The sequence below is a fragment of the Pezoporus wallicus genome, unplaced genomic scaffold (assembly GCF_028554395.1).
Source record: "Pezoporus wallicus isolate ANWC-B61680 ecotype Strahan unplaced genomic scaffold, APGP_CSIRO_Pwel_v1 scaffold_11491, whole genome shotgun sequence".
NCBI classification, from domain to species: Eukaryota; Metazoa; Chordata; class Aves; order Psittaciformes; family Psittacidae; genus Pezoporus; species Pezoporus wallicus.
This window is the reverse complement of record NW_026642649.1, coordinates 7,536,278-7,555,888: the sequence shown is the minus strand read 5'-3', so window position 1 is coordinate 7,555,888 and position 19,611 is coordinate 7,536,278. Positions and strand designations below refer to the sequence as shown.

General features: G+C 38.9%; 1 protein-coding gene across 2 annotated transcripts in view; it reads left to right on the top strand.

The window, feature by feature from the left end:
* The window catches only part of CNTNAP2 (contactin associated protein 2), a 1,008,227-nt gene that overhangs the window by 659,759 nt on the left and 328,857 nt on the right, over positions 1-19,611 (top strand). For both annotated transcript variants that reach the window (XM_057431243.1, XM_057431244.1), the window contains exon 11: positions 7,718-7,824. In XM_057431243.1, the coding sequence (XP_057287226.1) occupies positions 7,718-7,824 (107 nt within the window). The remainder of the gene's footprint in view (positions 1-7,717; positions 7,825-19,611) is intronic.

The following is a 19,611-nucleotide window of genomic DNA, read 5'->3' as shown; positions in this document are numbered from 1 at the left end:
TTCCCTCTTAGCTGCTCCAGTAGATTGACCCTCCCCTGCTTTGCTGCAACAGAAGTGGGAACTGTTAGTGTTGGATGGAAGTAGATGTTCAGCCATCAACCACCATAGATGTAGGTTATGCATAATGTTCAGGAAGTTTTCTATGACAAATACAGAAAAACGGGTTGTCCAGCTCCTGCAGTTGCTAAAGTAGAACCAGCATAATTTCATTTTAAAAAGCTAGTTTGTGAAGTGCTCTGAAAATTAAAAGTGGTAGATAGGAAAAATTAGTCTCTTCATTGTCGTATACAAAATAAAAACTGCATAAATCCAAGAGGGTCACTTACTCCAAATGAGTTAACTGCTGCAGTGTTTTTCTTTCTGCATTAGTCCTTCATTAATGGTTCTAATGCAAGCAACTTAGAATAGCACCTTATTGTTCTGAAGATAACACTGAAAAACTGTTTGGCAGTTGTTCTAGGAATATGCCCTTAAGGAACTTTGCTTAACCAGATGTCACTGCATATTTTAATATTGATTTGCTCTTTGTAAATCATAGTCTTTAAAAGTGCCGAGCATTTTGATTTGATCTCATGACAGAGTGAGTTTGAGAATGTCCACCAAAAAAATGTGAAGACCTTGTATTACAGTAAATGATAAAGAAAGGCTGGGTCGTTCTTGGTTCAGAAAGGATCCTTTAGTTCTACCACTGTTAATCTGTGTACAGTTAGGTTAGAAGTTAGCAGCAAATGATGCCAGTTGGGAATTATTTTGAATCTGAATTACTTTTGCAGTCCCTCCCATCTGTCCTTTGTGTTGACGTACAGTTCCTGTTGTTGAAAATCTCAAAGTCATTTCAAACACTTATATTGTAAGAAATAAGAAAGAAACTTAAAGGTCAGATCAGCTGGTTTTACTTTTATTTAGGACACTGAAAATCAGAGTCTCTCTGTGGAATGGATAATTGCAATCTGATGTTGCTACACCAGGGCTCTGCGGTAGCAACATGTCCTCAGTTGGATTATTTTGTTGTTCACTACTGCTGTTACCATGATGAGTGGAATGCATTCTGTTGCTCATTAAAGAGCAATATCATTGCAAACAGATGCATATGTTTAGACAATTTTTGTGATTTTGTTCCTAGTTTACAGTAGGTCTTTTAAGTAAGCTGCATATATTCAGTGATTCAGAATACCAGCTGAAAGCAGTGTTTATTGCTCTTAAAAATTATTGTCCTGCTCTGCTGTTTTATAGACCAAATCTTCTTGAGCAGTCTGGTAACCCTGTACAGTAAAAAAAGGTTAAATTTTAAACATGTTTTAATTGATTTTATGGGGCGTGAATGAAAGTGGATAGTGACAGAACTCAGCAAGAACAGTATGCATGTTGAAGGATCTTTGCAAGAAATAGTGATAAAAGGTATGTTTGGAGGCAATAAAACGGGCAACTAATGGAAAAATACTGCAAGACCATTCAAAACAAACTGGTGATGGTTAGTTCTGAGGCAGGGCAGTGGACAAAAAAGCAGAACAGAATCAGTTTGGGAGAGAAATGAGAGATGAGGTGTGAGCAAGAGCAAGATTAGATAAGGATTTGATTATAAGAAAAGATTGAATTTCACGTTAAGAATAATTCAGCCCATCTTATTTTCCATTGCAGAAAGCCTTTAACATTTTGCTCTGCTCTACAGAAATTCTCATGCTGTCATATGCTGTCATTATCGGTGTAGCATCTGAGCTCTTTTCAGTATATTAGTGGGTAATACGTGTCTGTTTTCTCATCTGTGTAGTTCATTCCTTCCTTTTGACCTCTAAGGTGAATGTTTGGTGGTGTTTGGTAGTTTCTTATTTATACATACAGAGAGTTAGTTTATATTTAGGTTATATCTGTGCACAAGCTGTGTCTTGCACTTACGCTAGAGATGGGAAAAGTGAAGGAAAGCAGTAAAGGGAAAAGAGGGGAAAAAGGGAAAGGTCTGTGTTATACAGTGAAATTTGTGATGGTTCTTCAGTCCTGAGTGACTTAATTTCACAGTCTGTGTGTCACCATATGGACATTTGGCTTCTTGCACAGAATAACTTGCAGACTTCCTGCTCAAATGAACTCTAAACCTGAGAATAAGAGTCAATTGCTATACGCCTTGGGCACAACTTGCCTGGGGAAGGTAGTTAATGTATTAAAAACCCCTGCCCTGGGCATAAAGTCTTCTAAAAAGACTTGAGGTAGTGACCACCACCTGTTGTCTTTCAGAGGTTAAATAGCACAGTCACAACACCAAGAAAATATAGTTACATATGGGAAATTAAGATAATAAATGCTTTCTGTTTCTTCTGGGATATGAACATATCTGGATTAGAAGGGAGTCTGGAGAGGTCTCTGAGGTCATTCTCCTGCCTTCAGGCAGGACCAAACATCATTCCTGATATATGTTGTTTTGATTTGTTCCTAAAATACCCTTTACCACTAAACGAACCTCACTGCTTTCTGCCCATTTCCTATGGACATTTAATGTAGTTTGCAACCTTCCTGTTTCCAGCAACATTTTATACAGTTCAAAAATCAGCCATTGCTCATGCTGCTGAGTATGGGGAAAGGATTGCTTCATGGGGTTTTCATATCTCTCTCCTGCTTACAACCATATTATGAGATCCCTTTTCTTGTTTTTATTTTCTTGTTGGCAGTAATATGGTGGGTTGACTTAGGATCACGGTACCATGTGTGGAATTCCCCACATCCCTTTTTGTGGGATTGCTTTCTGTCCAGGTTCTTCCCCCATGCCCTGTTCATTGCTACCTCAGTGTCAGACTTCTCACGTGCTCTAATTGTATTAAATGCCAGTATTTCAGTCTAGTTTCTCAAAATATTTTCTGCTTATAGTCTACAGTCCTCAAAAGAGCAGCCTCTCCCAGCTTCGTATCTTTATGCAAAAGAAACACCTCATGTCAGTCCCAATTCATTTGGTACAGGCAGTAACCATGTTTCTGGCAGAGGCAGGGGGGCTTAGACTAGGTATTTTGTTCTTCTCTGGTTGTTAGATTTCCCTGGAACTCAGAGACTATTCTCTGTTATCCGACATCTGTGTATTCCCAGTTTTATCTCTTGGATGGTCTAGGAGTGGGGAGAAGCTTAGTGATTTACTAGATATTTGCATATAGCATCTCTGAAAAATTACTAAAGCTTCAGGCAATGTTAACCCTCTGGTGCATGAATAGACTATTTGTATTTCTTGTGCACAGTCTATTTAGGCAGACGGTGAGGAAAAAGGTGGAACACACAGTTTTCCCTCATCCTGCAGGAATATCAGAGTTGTAGTCTGTGGTTTTAAAACACCAGCAGTTCATTAAAACAGACTTCTTGCAAATAGCTAACTACAGGTAAAGTGAAAAAGAGAACAGTTTTCCAAGTGGTGGTTTGGAGAAGTATCGTATATGCTTTAATAAGGAGGGCATACTTGAACATCAGCAGGAAAGAAATGGAATGGCATGGGGTTTATTTAGGTATGGAAATGTGGTCCATTTTCTTTAGTCTGTGTTGTGGAGGACTGGAAAAAGAGTGATTCTAGAGGACACTGTTACAATATTTAAGATAAAAGGAGGTGAAAGGAGTTGGGTTCTATCACAGCAAGGCAACAATGTCTATACCAGCTGTTAGTGAGGAATATTGCTCCTATTTCTCATATTAAATATTGCTACTGAATCAGCAAATAACAGAGGAATGAAGGAATAGCAGTCACTTAGGATGATAAAAGTGTAAGCAGGCACCAAAAAGACACCAAAACTAACTAGATAAGAATTGGAAAGAAAGCCTTGTGTAATGCTAACATGTCACGTGATAGCCCTTAAACCCAGAAAACCAAAACCAAAATGCACGGGTTTGTGCTATTAGGTGACAGTTAACCTGATGTAACTTAACAAATGGAAAGAGATCAGTCCACATAACCAGACTCCTATTAATCTGATCTTAGTAGTCTTACTCCATTGAAGAAATGGAGGACAGCGTAATCGAATACCTAGAAGTAGATAGAGAGTAAAATGCAGCAGACTTTTTCAGCAGTTGATTCTTGGGAATTAACGTATCTCATTCTCCAGTAAAGCATGGTAGTTTCTTCTCAGGTGGGAGAAGCACAATGGATCTAATTTGTCGGATGTCAATGAAACAATTGATAAAGTGTGATGATGGAAGTTTTTAGCTAAACTAGGAAAGATGGGGTTTGAGAGAGGAATTGCAAAGTGACTTGTGAACTGGCAGATGGAGTTGTCTTACAACTTACAGTGATGGGTTAACTGTTGTCTGATAGAGTTTCTCAGAGATCAGTCACAAAGCTGATCCTATTTAATGCTTTGACCTTGGCTCAAAATCAGGAATATCTTGATGAAATGTGCTGATGATACAGATTCAGCCTGGAAAAATAAGCAGAAAGATTCAGATGAAGTTACAGAACTAAGTAATGCTGTTGACAGTAGCAGCAAGAATTTCTGTATAAAGATGGAGCTGATTGGTTGGAAGTGATTGAAGAGAAAAAGAATGGGGGGCTGTACTGAGGATGTTTAATGTATTGGGCAATCTCAAGATGGCTTTGAGCCACTCTTCTGGATTAGTCAGACAATTGCTGTTTATCAAGCAAGATAATTCCAGTAGAGAAATACAGAAATATTGATCAACTCTGAAATCACAAAACATTGGAAAAACCTTCTCCAGGATACTCATTAGATTACAAATGCAAGTGGGAGCAGAGCTATGAGGAAGAGCAACAATAGAAAATCTGTTTTCCTACAGGATACTTGTTTTCATTAAAATACAGGCTGGGAGAGGTTTCAGTTGCTCTCTGCAAAATCATCAGATGTAAATGCCAAAGAACAAAAGTTGTTTGAGACATAGTCAATGTTACAAAAAAGAAAAACAACCCAACAAACCAACCCATAAAAACCCTGAAGAAAGCAGCATCTGTAAACTCTCTATGGATCATTTTTGGGGTGAAAATGAGCTGCAAGTGTATTGCACTTGAAGGGATGAAGTTCTGTTCTACACTTGCCTTTCAGAAGGAGTCATAGAGTAAGAAAGTTCTCAACGCAGAGTCAGCGAGAGTTCATAAGCAGCAGTACTTAAATTAGCAGTGTTTTGAACTGGAAGGGACACAACTCGGTCATTAGGACCTTACTTCCTCTTCCGGTTTTATGGCAGCTTCTAACTTCAGAGCCTGACTCAGGAGGGAAGGGTGGTTTGGAAGTTAATTATTAGTCTTTTTGATGTAATGTAGCCCGATTCCTGAGTGGAATTACCTAGACATATGGTCTTATAATACAAATGAACTGCAATTAGAGCATGCATTGGCTTTGAGTGGATATGCTTTGTGTATATACTAAATGCTAAGCATAACGTAGATAAACTATATGATTGCATATGCTTAAAGAATTTTAAAATTTCAAATTTCTTAGCAGGATGTGTATGGAAATACATATGCAAGATACCTTCTATCTAAGCAGTATTTGTATCTTACTATCACTCTATGGCAAGAAGAGTTTTAGATAATGGAGTTCACAGTGAGAAGTAATACTGCTCTTGATACATCTGCTGAATTAAAAATGTGGGCCTTTTTGTAATTTTTGCATTCTGGTTACCTAAAATTTCCTCTAAACTCTATTCCAGAGGGTAAGGTTTGTGCAAAAGTTGGACAGATGAGCAGCAGATGGTGTAAAAGAGGTTTGCTAATAGCTTTAATAGAGAATAAATCTTAATCTGTCTGATAAAATAAACTAACAGAAAATTGAAAGTGGAGGAAGCACATAAGGAAATGATCCTGTAGTCTTATTTAAACTCCAGTTAGCACTAATATTAAGGTATTCTTTACTCCCTGTTTCTAAATGCATCATATTTAGAACAGGGAAAAAAAGATGAGTAAAGGGGGAATTTGCAGATGCAGACTAGGCTGGTCCAGCCGTCTTACTAGAAGTATAAAATTAACATCAAGGAGTTTGCCAAGTATCTCTGGCTTTATGACTTAATATGCTTCATTAAATGATACAGATAGATATCTGTTTTTCATATGTCCCTAGATTAAATTGTTTACCCCAGTTATATAGTCAATAATGGAGTATCTTTACTAGTTATGTTACAATAAAAATAAGTTATACTGCAGTAAAATGCAAAAGTAGTTGCTAGCATTATAAGTGAAACTTCATATAAATAGCTGGTGAAATGCACATAGAAAATGGTTAGTTTGGTCATGGGAAAAATACTTTTAAAGTAATGTATGTTCAAATGTAAATGAAGAAGAAAATACGTGACAAGCAGTAATTTTTAAAGGCTGGAAAAAAGTACGAACTATATTCAGATTTAGGAACTTCTGTAGATGTTTATAGCCTTGAATAAAAGTTACTTTTATAAGATTAGTTTTGAAGTGTGACTGCTCTCTGCTTTCCCTACCCTTGTACTCACCAGCTGTGGATTCATCTTATCAATTGTTAATCCTTTGAATGTTTAGAAATGTGCCATTCTATTGCTCTTGTTTTTCATCTTTAATACATTTCATGTCATATGTTATTCTTGGTAGCTGAGTCATGTATGCCAATGCTGTCAGCTGGAACATGAGGATATACAAGTCTAATAGGGGGTGCACCGAGATACTTTCAGTTTCAGTAGCCTGTTACAGAGGAAAGCTGTCCTTAGGTGTTACTTAATAGAGTTTTTTTAACTACTTCAGGAATATGATGAACTTCAGATTTATCATGGAGATGAGGATACTTAATTTATAATGTGTTTATGAAAATATTTTTATTTGTCTAATAAGGGGTCTCCTAAATTTAATTTTTAATATCATAATAAAAAAGTATAGTTCCTAAATTAGATTGGGCCGACTTAACATGAAAGAAAAACTCTTTTAGTTCTTGATCAGAAATGCAGAGCCTGTACTGAGTCTGACTGTAATGAATTCAATAGGAAAAAAAAAAAGATACTTTGAAATTATTATTTCAAAGCCCTGTCAAAGAAAAGAAATTTAATAGTTTCAAAGGTGAGAGAACATGGCAATTTCTATTTTCACCTATCTTTGATAGGAAAGAAACAGGACAAACTCAGATCTTTGAAATCACATTTAGATAATATTTCAAACAATATATTCTGCTATGACTTTGGGGTTTGCATTCCTTACACTCTCCAGCAACAGCAAAGCAGGTGGTGGCACAAAGGTGAGCAACCATTGCTGCAAATCCCTGTGAAGAAGAAACATGCACAGTTTCTATACTGAAACCAGTTGTTTTAATAATACAGCATTAATAATTTCCATCCTAGCCAGCAGGCAGTCTGCTTCCACTTTTTCCCATTGCTGGCAACAAGGAGATGAACAGCAACTCACTCGCATTCTTGCTTTAACTTTGAGTCACTTGTGGGACTGCAGTCCTTGAGGCATGACACCACCTGCACAGCATTTTGTTCATTTTGTGTTGACAGCTAAATACCTGTCAAACGTACTTTAGAACCCTAATTTTTGGTGGGTGAATGTGTTCCACCTTGATTGTGCTTTTTTTACTGTTTGTAAAAGGGCTGCAACAAGGCCTGGATGAAGCACCTTTTGTGCAGTTGCGTGTTGAGGTATAAATTCTGTTAATCTGCCTGAAATAACGAGGATTAACTGCAAGGCAAGGACATGATACACTGCTCAGGTAGCTCACAATGTACCTGTGTGTAAATCTTGATGCTCATTTAGTTTTTTTCTTTCTGTCTTTGCATCTTGTCCTGACAGGTGTGTGCCCAATCACTGTGAACATGGTGGCAAATGCACCCAGACGTGGGACAGCTTCAAGTGCACTTGCGATGGAACTGGATACAGTGGTGCCACTTGTCATAACTGTAAGCCATCCTGGGGGGGCGCTGAAATTACAGTGGAGTAGGAAAGACACTGGTGTCTTCTGGTTAACATGAAAAGTCAAAGTCTTCCTCTGGTTTTATATCTATGTCTATATCTATCCTAAAACCTTCTCTGAAAGGAGGTGTTGGTTTATTCATACTCCACCGTATCTACATGGGGATGTATTTATGTAGCGCTGTGCTGCACCATTGCAAGGGACCAGAGCAGTACAGCTGTCTTACTTGCACATTCTCTCTTAGAAATGCATTCTTAGTAACTGCACACTAGATTTTCAAATGGACACAGTGAATCTCCACTAAGGTGCTGAGGAGAGCTCATGACCCCTGCTAGAGAGACACTGATTCAGGTTGCTCACCCCAGAGAATGTTCATATACTGATTTTGGGCCATTCTGAAATCACATTATTTACTCTGTCAATATGAATTTCTCAAGAATATTTCCTATGAGCTTCACATGCCCTACACTATTAAAGCACAGAAAGGAGAATGGTACAGTTGCTCTTTTTATAGGTTCTTAACAATGTATGCTGAGTCAGTGGCATGTCTTCTGTTCCTTCTCTTGTATGCTAGAAGTGGGATTTCCAACTATGAAGTCTATTCTGAAACAAGTAGAAGATACAGAAAACATATCCAGTCCTTAGTTGTGTCCTTTCTTTTCCTTAGCAAACAACCCCTAAATATTGGGGAGAGAATAGACATGCTTCTGAACAGATGAAAAGTTAAAACTGAATCCAGGATTTACAGAAATACAGATTTTTGTTACTTTACTGTTTAACTTAACTATGGCTTTGTAAAATTTTACAAAGATAATTGCAGAATTAATTATTTTTTAGCAAAAAAAACCCAACCCAAACTACTGAGAAAATGTTGCCTATTCACAGTTGTCTGCATTTCAACAAAAAACTAAGAGGGAATATATTCTATATAGTAACTATGAATATATATATGTATCGAATAGCAAAGTTATCTATGGTCTGGCTACTGAACTGGTAAAACTGAAGGAGTTAAAAGACAAATGAATGTTTATTAAAAATATAGATTTATGTACCAATGCTTGGAGGAGGAATTTCATGAGCAGCCCTTTTTCCACCAAGTGTGAATGTGAATAGTGATGCTGTGGTTGTGCCTCATCTTGGGAAAGGAAACAGAATTTACAGTGAGGGAGTAATTCAGTGAAACAAACAAAAAAATCTTATGTATAATATGAATATATATATGAATATAATGCATATAGTATAATATTTTAAAGCTTTGGCTGATCTGTTGCAGCCAGTTGGAAAAGATGATTCCTATGCATGTTAAGATGTTTAACTGCAGGAATGCAGGGATGGAAGCTCACTTAAGTACATTTTAGCTAGTGAGCCTCTGGAAAGACATATTATTTTTTAGGGGAAACTGTATCACATTGAATCCAGCAGCCTGCCAGAGGTGAGGATGCTGCAGAGGTGAGCATGCTGCATCTGCCTTCCTCCCAGGTCCAAGCACTAGCAAGGCTGTAAATGTATTCTATGTGGGCATGTACATGACTGGCATACAGATCATAGAGTATGAATGTGAGCACAGCACCAGTGGCCTCATCCTGCTCACCTTTGTGGCAGAGCAGGATACATGTGCACTAGTGAGGATGGTGAATTGAGCATCCATAGCAACACACAGTGGATCCTTCCGGCTACCCAGCTCAGCATTCAGTCAACCCAGTGGCTGGCCCTGGATCCCAGCCTCCAGAGCTTCTGATGCTTGGAGGCATCTGGGTGCTTCCAGGAACACTGGAACACTGGATTGCCTGGCTGGGTATTATCTGGGCTCCTGTCTGTGCTCCTCTGTGGGTGAGCAGATGAGCTTTTAAGGCATAACCTAACATAGTTTAGCTTTCTTTTTGTGAAATAGCAAGGACAAATGGATGGCATCACTTTTCTGAAATCACATTTGTTACAAAGGAAAGAAATAATAATCTAAGGAGCTGTGAACATTTCTGTTAATAGGATTTTCACCTGCCTTTATGGATAAAATAATGCAATAAAGCAAGCAAAAGGCACTGCTGAGCTGCAGTATCAGAAGGGGGATTTGGAGTATATTGTCCTGTCTTTAGCTATGGAATGGATAAAGTGTGTGGGATTACAGATGTCCAGGTCATTTGTAGACACACTGTTCAAGAGCCTTTACTTTTTTTAATTCAGGAAGAGTTTCTAACTCAGACAGCTGAGCTTTTGTTTCATTTCTGTGTTTGAAGAACATAACTTTAGTTTCAATCATGTATGTTTCTATACTTTTGGAAATCTTTCTTACAAAACAAGGGCGAGCAGAAAGTTACTCACTTGATAGATAATCCTGTCAGAATATGGGAAGTCTTAAGCCTTTCTAGAGGATAGAGTTTAATGGCAAAAAAAAAGGGTGAAAAACAAAGCTATAAACTGAGACCACCTGAACTTTGCCTTTATTGAGCAGCCAATAGCTATCAGTATTTACATGAATACGTTCCAGTATTAGGTATAGCTGCAAATAATGAGGGGTTTTGTTGAAGCTTGCCAAAGGTTGTAATTACACTTTCCTGAGGTTTGGGGTCTCAGCTCTGCTACAAAGGTATCTGCCCTATCTGTCCTCTCCTACTTGTGCAGCGTCTATGTGTACTCAGACACTTGGTGTGCTGCCTTCTGCTTTTGAGTTCTGATGTTTGTGGTGGTAGCGGAACAGAAGAGATGCTGAGGAGTGAGAGAAGTTGGAATGATCAGATATGTGGTATATGAATAACTGAAAACATTTTTAAAGAGCATTGTGGGTTGTATGGAATTTAGCAGATGTCATGATTCAATAGGACAGGCAAGTGTTTAAGTATAGATAGCGCTCATTCAGTACCACTTTACTTACATACAAGATTATTTTACAAAACAAATAGTATTACTCTACATATTTCAATAATTTTTCTTTTCTCAGTGTATATTTGTGCAGTAGATATAACAGCAGTTCTTAAAGAGGTTGGAGTCAAGACTGCATTAGTGGGGATTGTAACTATAGATGATGATTTTAATGAGTGTGAATTTTGCTGAACTTAAAAGAACAAGATAATTTGGTTTTACTGAAGTGTGTGTGGAGACTGTCAGTAAATTGATTTTGCTTTGGCCAGAGAATCCAAAACTTCTCTAAGCTTTTGACCTGAAACAAGGCAGGACTTTGCAGCCTTGACTGAATTTCCAGTTGCAGTTTTGGGTTCCTTTGAAGTTAAAATTCAAAGACAAACATTAAAATAAATAAATCTGAAATAATAAATTTAATTCTTATTATTTCTCCAACTGTGTCCATCAGTGATGCACATTTGCCATTTTAACATCATGAAATAACTTGCTTTTCAGAATAAGACACCGTTACAGGAACATTTTTCATCTTTAAAATACACACCAGAATCTCCACACTTTGTGTCCACTGTCTGGTTATTTGTCAGCGGCTTAAGCTGGCATTCACAGAAAAAGATGTCTCTACTCCATCATCCAGCTGCAACTGGGTTCCTGGCCTTAATGGTGAATTAACCAGAAACAGTGGGAAGTTATAGTTCTATTCCATGATAAATACCCTAAAAATCTGCAAGATTTCTTGTGGTGAACAGATTCTCGGTGCCCAAGAGAATGCTGTGGCCTGGTAAATATCAGACTAGAGCATCAATGTTATCATTAGACAAGACTAAAAGATAAATAAATATATTTATTTAAAAATAATGATTTACAACACTGCAACAGTTAACAGAATTATAGTTAAACGTAAGTATCATCCTTACCTGCTTTATTGCATCAGCTATATTTTAATCCCTGACTACCTAACCTTTACAGCCTACCAAAAGGCTGACCTGATGTGAAGAGTTCTTAGGAGCAATATTTTTCCAGAATCTACAGGTAAATGGTTTCGGAGCCTTCAAGAACAAGAGCTCACGACCTCTGAATCCTCTGGCTTTGTTTCATCATAGCTTGCTGTGAATAAATGTTAACCTGTATTTTGGTATGTCATTCAGTGTTAATGAGGAATTAAGCACTGATCTTCTCTTGAAATGATACATGCATGAAGTGTCACTGCTAGTCTAATGGACATTGACAGATTTTTCCAGGAATATTGACCTTCTCCCTAAAATTAAATAATGCTTTAATAATGAGTTTAGTAGTATCTAGAAACACACTTTGAATAAGAAATATCTGTGTTACCTACTTTGTAGAAGCTGTGATAATTTGCATTCCTGAGTATTGTAAAAATAATCAGTAATCAGAAACCCAAATCTAATCTGCACAGGCTGTGATCTTCAGCAAGACCTCCATCGGTTTGTAATAACCGATTTTCCTGTATTTCCATAAATAAGGAAGCATATGGAACACTGGACTGGATAGGAAAGGGTGGCATGGCGGGGATATTTTCTTGTCAGCAATTTGAGGAGTAGTTCCACAGCAAGAAAGGAAATACATAATTTGGCAAAAATATGTTTTGAACTTTAGGAAGAAAAAGAAAAGAAACTGTCCAGATGTATAGTCATCCCAAACAAGCAAAGTACTTCAAAGCAACACTTCAGCGCAGACTAGGATGGTTGTAACAACAACACGGTTATTCTTTGTGATCTAAAACAGATTGGTTAGAAAAGGCAAAGGCCTTGCAATTCCATGAGCATATTAGTGCATTATTTGATCAGGGAAAAGAGTTCTTTTAACAACTGATAGGCTATGTTTGTGGAAGCTTCTTCCTTTCTTACAGTTGAACAGAGGAAAGGGGAAAGTGTGACTAGAAAAGTACTTTCATGAAACCGTTGTCTGCTGCAATTGAAAATACACAATGTCAAAGGCTGCCTTCCTTGTTCAGTCTGAGCTAAGAGAAACAAGCCAGACAGGCTGCTGAGAGTAAGATTCTCACGAATTAGGTTCTATAACTGTGGTCACAGAAATGCGCTAATTATTCTCAGGAGAATGTACAGGCAGCCAGAGTGCCTCCAGGCAGCAGAAGAGTCACCATCTTCTCTGGGAGATCTGAAAGGGGAGTCTCATTACTGACAAAACACAGGGAAAACCCTCTAAACTTTCTACCATCTGACAGGATGAAAGTGGTGTGTATTGCACTGGGTCCTATTGAAAGGCGTTTAAAGAACAATGCAGCCATCAGGCACAGTCAACACAAAGGGAAAGTCCTGTCTAACTAATTGAATAGCCTGCTACAATGAAGTCAGGTGTCTGGCAGATAAAGGGAAAGCAGTCAGCTAGTATTTCTGGATCTTAGTGAGGCCCTTGGTACTTTCCCTCACAGCATCCTTATAGACAAGTTGTCCAACTTTGAGATGAGCAGGTAGATGGTGCACTGGGTGAAGAACTGGCTGAACGTGTGTGCCCTGGCAGCCAAGAGGGCAAACGTCATCCTGTCGTGCATCAGACAGCATAACCTGGCAGTCAAAGAGGTGATTATCCCACTGTGTTTAACATTGATGTGGCCTCATATTGAGTTGTGTGTGTGGTTCAGGGTTCCACCATGTAAAAAGGGCGTTAAGGTACCTGAGTGCATCTAGAGTTGGGTAACAAAGGTGGGGATGCTGATCTCGTTTCCCTGGTAGCCAGAATACCTATCCCCTCCCCTCCTATCCAAAAAATAAGGTAACAGAGAGTAATTCCCCCCCCCCCCCCCCCCCCATATCTTCCAGTGCAGCAAAACCTCTCTATAAGGTAACATTTAACACATCAAAGTACTTTTCATCAGTATATCACACTAGGTGCACTCCCCACCCCATCTGCCCATGGCTTTGGAGGGCTCATAGCAGCTGGAACAGGGGTACGTTGTCCTGCCCTTGGCTGTCCTGGGAGCAGGCTTGTGCTCAACCCTGTCTCTTGGTGTCCCGGCTGGGCTTCCTGAATGTTCCCTGCACCTTGCCTGATGGTTTCCGGGGCTGTCAACCCTGCCCTGACGCAGCCTGGAGAGAACAGGACAGTGTAAGAGCTCCTGCTGCTTCCTAAAGAGATGCAATACATGTACAGCTGTCCAAAACTTTGTCTCTTTTATGAGTTTGGTTTTTTTTCTCTTTTAACTTAGTATTCTCCTTAGGTTCCAGAGAAGCGAAAGGAGCAATGTATTGCAGATAACTGCTTAAAAATGCACAGAAGATGCTAGCATTGCTTCCTCTGCACAGTGTTCCTGGATGCTGCAGTGAGTTATGCTGTGCCAGACAAGTGTTACACTCTTACAGGGAAAGGTTTGAAGATCAAATGGTCTTATTCCTACTGTCAGCTTGGAGCGTACCCGCATGGGGTTTGTGTGCACATCTACATTGCATGCCACATTTAATGCTTAGTAAGAAACAAACATTGTCGTGAGATTCTCCTGCAACTTGCTTGTTTCCTTTGCAGAAAACACACTTCACTGTTAAACATGTCCCTGTGTGCAACAACATTTTCAGACCAAGTTGGATCTGTTGGTCTATGAGACCACAGAGTAGATCTCCAGGTATGGTCACAGAGCACAATGTCTTGTCACCAAGTCCTAGGAGGTTCATATTGCCACTGGCAACATGAACAGCCACACCCCAGTGTGTCTCAGATGAGCCTCCATGTCAGTGCAATTCCTGACTTCTCCACTGCCATTGTCATCTCTACAGTTTAATTAAAACCAGCCATACCAACACGGGTCTTTGCTTTTGAGAGTAGGAATTCCTCCTGTTTAAAGTATAGACTGAAACGTAACACATCTTGTGTAGCTCACTAAACAGTCCATGGTGAGGAATGGCTTTTGACCTCAACCATGTGAGACTGTTTGAACCAGTAACTTGGGTAAGAAATGACTCTCAACTCACCACAAAAACAGACCTTCGGGTCTGCTCTTGTTATTTCTTAACTCTTATTAGCTTCTGTGGCAGTTTTATTACAGCCAGGCTGTTAACACTGAGTCCTGTCAGCCCTGAGCCTTGTTAGCTTTGTAAGGAAAATCAGATCTTATAAACACCAATTAAAATCTATTTTCAGTCAGTAAATTAAGACCCATTGCTTCCCTTTTCTTTCTTTAGTACTCTCTTCTTGTTACTTGGATGATGGTGAGGTAACAAGTGAACCTTATAAACTGGCATTTCATGTACAAACTGTGGGAAAAATCCTCTGCCAGAGTGACAGAGAGGGTCACAGATCTGATACCTTAGAAAATTCTTTCAAACTAGATACATCTATGCTTCTGACTTACGCATCTGTTCATAACTGTTAATGGTTTTACTATTCATTGCTTTCAGCCTTTGAATGCTCAAAGAGTGCCTTAGGTTTTAAAAATCAGTGTTTCTTTTTCCCCGTGAAATGTTAACTACATTTTAAAACAAATTTCTGATCTTAAAATCAAGGTTTGATTTCTTGTGTAAAATGTGTAGTACAAGATTTAGGAAAGATTTAGCATTTGTGTCATACCAAGAGGTGAGAAACATTATGGGGACTTTTAATGTGGTTAAATAATGATGATTTAATGTAACTGAAGAGGGAAATGCCCAGTATGACAGGGCTATGCAACAGGTACTCATAATTAAAAAACACTAATTTTTTTTAATTCAGTTCTCAGTTATTAAAAGATGGGTGGGGGAGAGAGGCAAATGCTAGGTTTTTTGAATAGGTAATAAATTCACTATACTAACTTGGCTAATTTGAGCTAAGTTGATGGGCACATCATATCTGAGTGGGTTTGGTACTGTGTTCCCAGCTTATTCAACCCTTAAATCCAAAACGGTTCCTTTCTTTAGCATTGAAATACTGTGTTGTCCTTGTGTTCACCAGATCCCTTCTGCACAGTCTTCCTGATCTGAAGCATATAAGCATATTTCTCACATTATTTTCTCCATTGTGAAGATACGGAAGAATCATAATTACTTTTTGCGTTCCGAAACTGAATTACATAAGGCATTCATGTGAAAGAATGTTCTGTTCAAAAGACAGGAAGAACACTGCCTTTTAGTACTGTAAGTGGGAGACACAGCCTAGTCATGAATGTCCTGGATTTTGAGAAGGCTTGGCACAAGACTGTCTTCCCTTCAGTTGTCCTGTGGTGATTTGTGTGCAGGGCTGCGACAAACTATTACCTTGACATTTCTTAATGTTTGCCAGTGAAACGTGATATTTTAGTCAGCAGCATCTTGCATGAACAAATCCTGGCTCCCAGAGTTCCCTGGCTCTCTGCAGAAGGCAGCATCGTGATTGATACAGGAGGGGACCCATACACATGCAAGCATCTGTGGACTAAGCACAGGTTAAGCAGCCCCTTGAACTGGTTGGTTTACCCAAGACTACCAGAGCTTTCATTGAATTCCCAGTAGCAAATTGGGAATTTGCATTAGTAAACTGAGCAACGTCTGAACATGCTGGGCTGAGTACCTGTGGTGGAAAGCTGGCATCTTAAGGCATGCAGGGGGACTTTGCAGTGCCCATCAGCCTTGTTGATGGAAGACAGAATATTTGAATTATATGAAAGGTGGAATGAGAAATAATGCTGGAAACATAAGTTGTTGAGCTTTGAAAACATGAAAGAGGAGCTTTCAGTAGGGTAAAATTTGAGTTGCTTTCATTCCTCCAGTGTTGGAGATGATTTGCCTCCTTTGGGCTGATGGAGGACAGCTGCTATGGCATGCACTAATGGGAATGAGAAGTACTACAGGGAGGAGCAAGAGCTTGGGCTCTTTTGGGCCTCATTTGGGTTGATGGAAGACAGCTGACAGCTGCTATGGGATGAGCTAATTGGGATAAGAAGCTCTACAGGGAGATTCAGAGCTTGGGCTCTTTTGGGCCTCATTTGGGTTGATGGAGGACAGCTGCTATGGGATGTACTAAAGAGCACGAGGAGGCCTGAAGGGGTGAGTTTTGGAGTTTTTCCTGTGGAAGGTGAGTTTACAGAAATAGTAAGAGCTGTGTTTGAGTACTGGGGAAAGTATTTAAAAATCTTATATTGGGGGCAGGGGGAAGCAATGAGAAAAGGGCGATCAGTTCTTTTAGCCCTGTTGTTACAAAGTTTTGTACTAGAAAAAGAAGAAAAGGCAGTAAGTAAGGCTGTAAGAAAAGGAGTACAGTTCTTCACCCTTCCTCATTATCCTTTTGAGAGTTGATGCTTGACTGTCACTGATGGAGGCTGTAAGGTTTTGAATTGCTCTTTGAGGACTGCTGCTTTAAGACTCTGTGACCTGAGTAAAGTCAAGTAGGTTCCAGGAGGTGAACAATACTGCATTCAAGCTCGGCAGCATGGATGCGTGTCTGAGTAATGCTGATGGTAGAGAAAAGGGAGGAAGAGTGAGTTAGAATTTCTGAAATGTCTAGAAAGAGGCTTTTGTCCGCTCTTCTCTTTCCTCTGAAGAAGTACTTCCAACAACTGATTGATTTCACCCAGTGATGTCGATATCAATTTATTCTCCTTTCTCACACTCTGTATCTGAACTAATCAAATGTTCACATTTGATACATGCTTTGCAGAAGCTCATTTCTGGGATATTTGTGTCTTTGCTGTTTAGAAGAGAGATTCTCAAAGCCTGTTTATAAAGATGACTTTTGTTTACAGAAGTGTATTAAAAGGATCATGCAATCAATATGTGCTGGTTTCCTAAAGAGGCTAATCTCCTTTCCGGTAATGGTTTTCGAAGGAAATGTCATCATAATTTATAATAGTCTTTTTGGATTCATCTTCTATTATTTATTACATGTTTTCAAAGGGTTTAACATAATGTGTTTCCTTTCTAAAGGTTGCAGACTATTATTAAATTACCTCTTCTTTATTAGAATGTCATTTTAAAATGAGGGTGAAGCTGTTTGGTTTAGTCTGAAATCTTCACGTGATTTTTATCTGTAACCTATAAGCCCCAAATTGCTGCATTTTTTTTTTTTTTAGCTGTTCCTGTAAAGCTGGCAAAAGAAAAGCTTTCTACTCTGTTTTTCTTCCAGTTTGAGGATGTTGCAGTTTCTTTGGTTCTGTACTTTTTTACATGTTTAAAAATTAGTATGTTCTTAGTTTCAGTGCCTTGAGCTATAGTTACCTCAGCTGCTACTAATTTATTATGCATGGAGCTGAGAACTGCTCTGCACCAGGTGTTTAGGAAATAACTTGCATTTTTGTTGTAAGTAAATGGATGGAGTGTCTGTTCAGGGCAAAAAGGGCTGGAGATCCAAAATGAACAATAGCATCTGTACTATCTGGTGAAGGTTAAGTGGAGAAAATGAGCATTAGGATGCAAAGCAGAAGATGAATAGTCAACCAGCAGTAATTATGCTGAAACTGAAAAATCAGCTGGAAATTACCAGGTGATGTGTGTGAGAGAGAGTGTCAGGGGCTGAAATTGGGCTTCATCTTTTAGCTGTTTGTACAGTTGGGCTGTTTATATGTAGCTCTAAATTGGAATCAAGCATAGGAGTTTTTAAGCCAAATTTCTGCTAGATGGGGGAAATACATCTGGGGGCCCGTGCAATAACAGTATGGAGTCAGGGTCCAGTTCAAAGCCTTTTCAGTCCCTTCATTTGTTAAGACTTTTTAAAATACCCAAGCAACAAGCCAATCCCTGGCAGTGTTCAAGGCCAGGTTGGATGGTGTGGCAACTGAGGCACAGGCTCCAGTTGTGATGCACCTGAGATCATTTATTGAGTGAGCTTATAGGCTTTTTATAGACTCCTGCCTAGTGGTTAATAATTGTTCGTATCTGTTAGTTTCTTTTAAGTATTTTTTGCAATATCATATGCTTTTCTCAACCGGTCACATTATTGTTCACGCACCTTTGCTTTGTTCTCAGATGTATAAACACATTGCTCTGTTACCACTTTCTGCTACATTATTACTTTCAATTTTCCCTTAAACATACATCCTTTTGTCTCCTCAGTCCACTGGGAAAGTCCCCAGTACAACATTACATCTTTGTCTTCAGTAACTTCTTTGTTTCAGTATCTACAGTTCTCAGAGATTATCTTGGTGTTCTGACTTCAACTCCTCTTGACTCCCATGGTTTGCAGCTGATTGAGGGTGAGAATGTTCATGCTCTCGTTCAGGTCTGCTGGCACACCTTCTTGTGCAGCATCCCCCATAGGATGGGGCTTGGAGCAACCTGCTCTAGTGGAAGGTGTCCCTGACCATGACAGAGGGTTGGCACTGCATGAGCTTTAAGGTCCATTCTGTGAACATGCCTGAATTGCAGTCTGACTTTGGGAAAGCTCAGGTATTAGATGAGTGAAGGTTTTTTGCAAGCAACTGTAACCTGTTCTTTTGTTATTCAGAATGCACAGACAAGTACTGTTCCTAGGGGACAGTTAGAAGAGAACATGTCATTAAGAACAGAAAATATATAGATAACTAATAGACAGCTCATGTATACTGTAAAATCAGGATTAACCATAGCCTGGAAAGGATTCTGCATGTAAAGACTTCAATATTAATTAGCTTATTCTTAAACTTTTCCATTGTGACAACCTAACATGTTGCTTCACTGTTAAGACACTTTAATTGAAGAAAAGCATTGAAGTGTTGATATTCAAATCCTGTTGACAGCCATTAGAAAGAAAAAGCATGTTCTGAAGTCACTGTAATTCTGGCTTGCTCAGACAGGTGAGAGAATGAAGGTAATGCTAAGATCAGCAGTAGTTGAAGTAATAAACTTAAGATACAAATGAAGATGTCTTTACCTCTCCACATGTAACTTTAATACTTTTAAAACCTCAAAATAGGGGAACATCCTGCTTTTTAATGGTGCTTGCCATTATAAAGGCAGTATGTACCAATGGATAACCAGACATATCTGGGGTTTGTAGCGTTCCTATCTATATTACCTAGTGT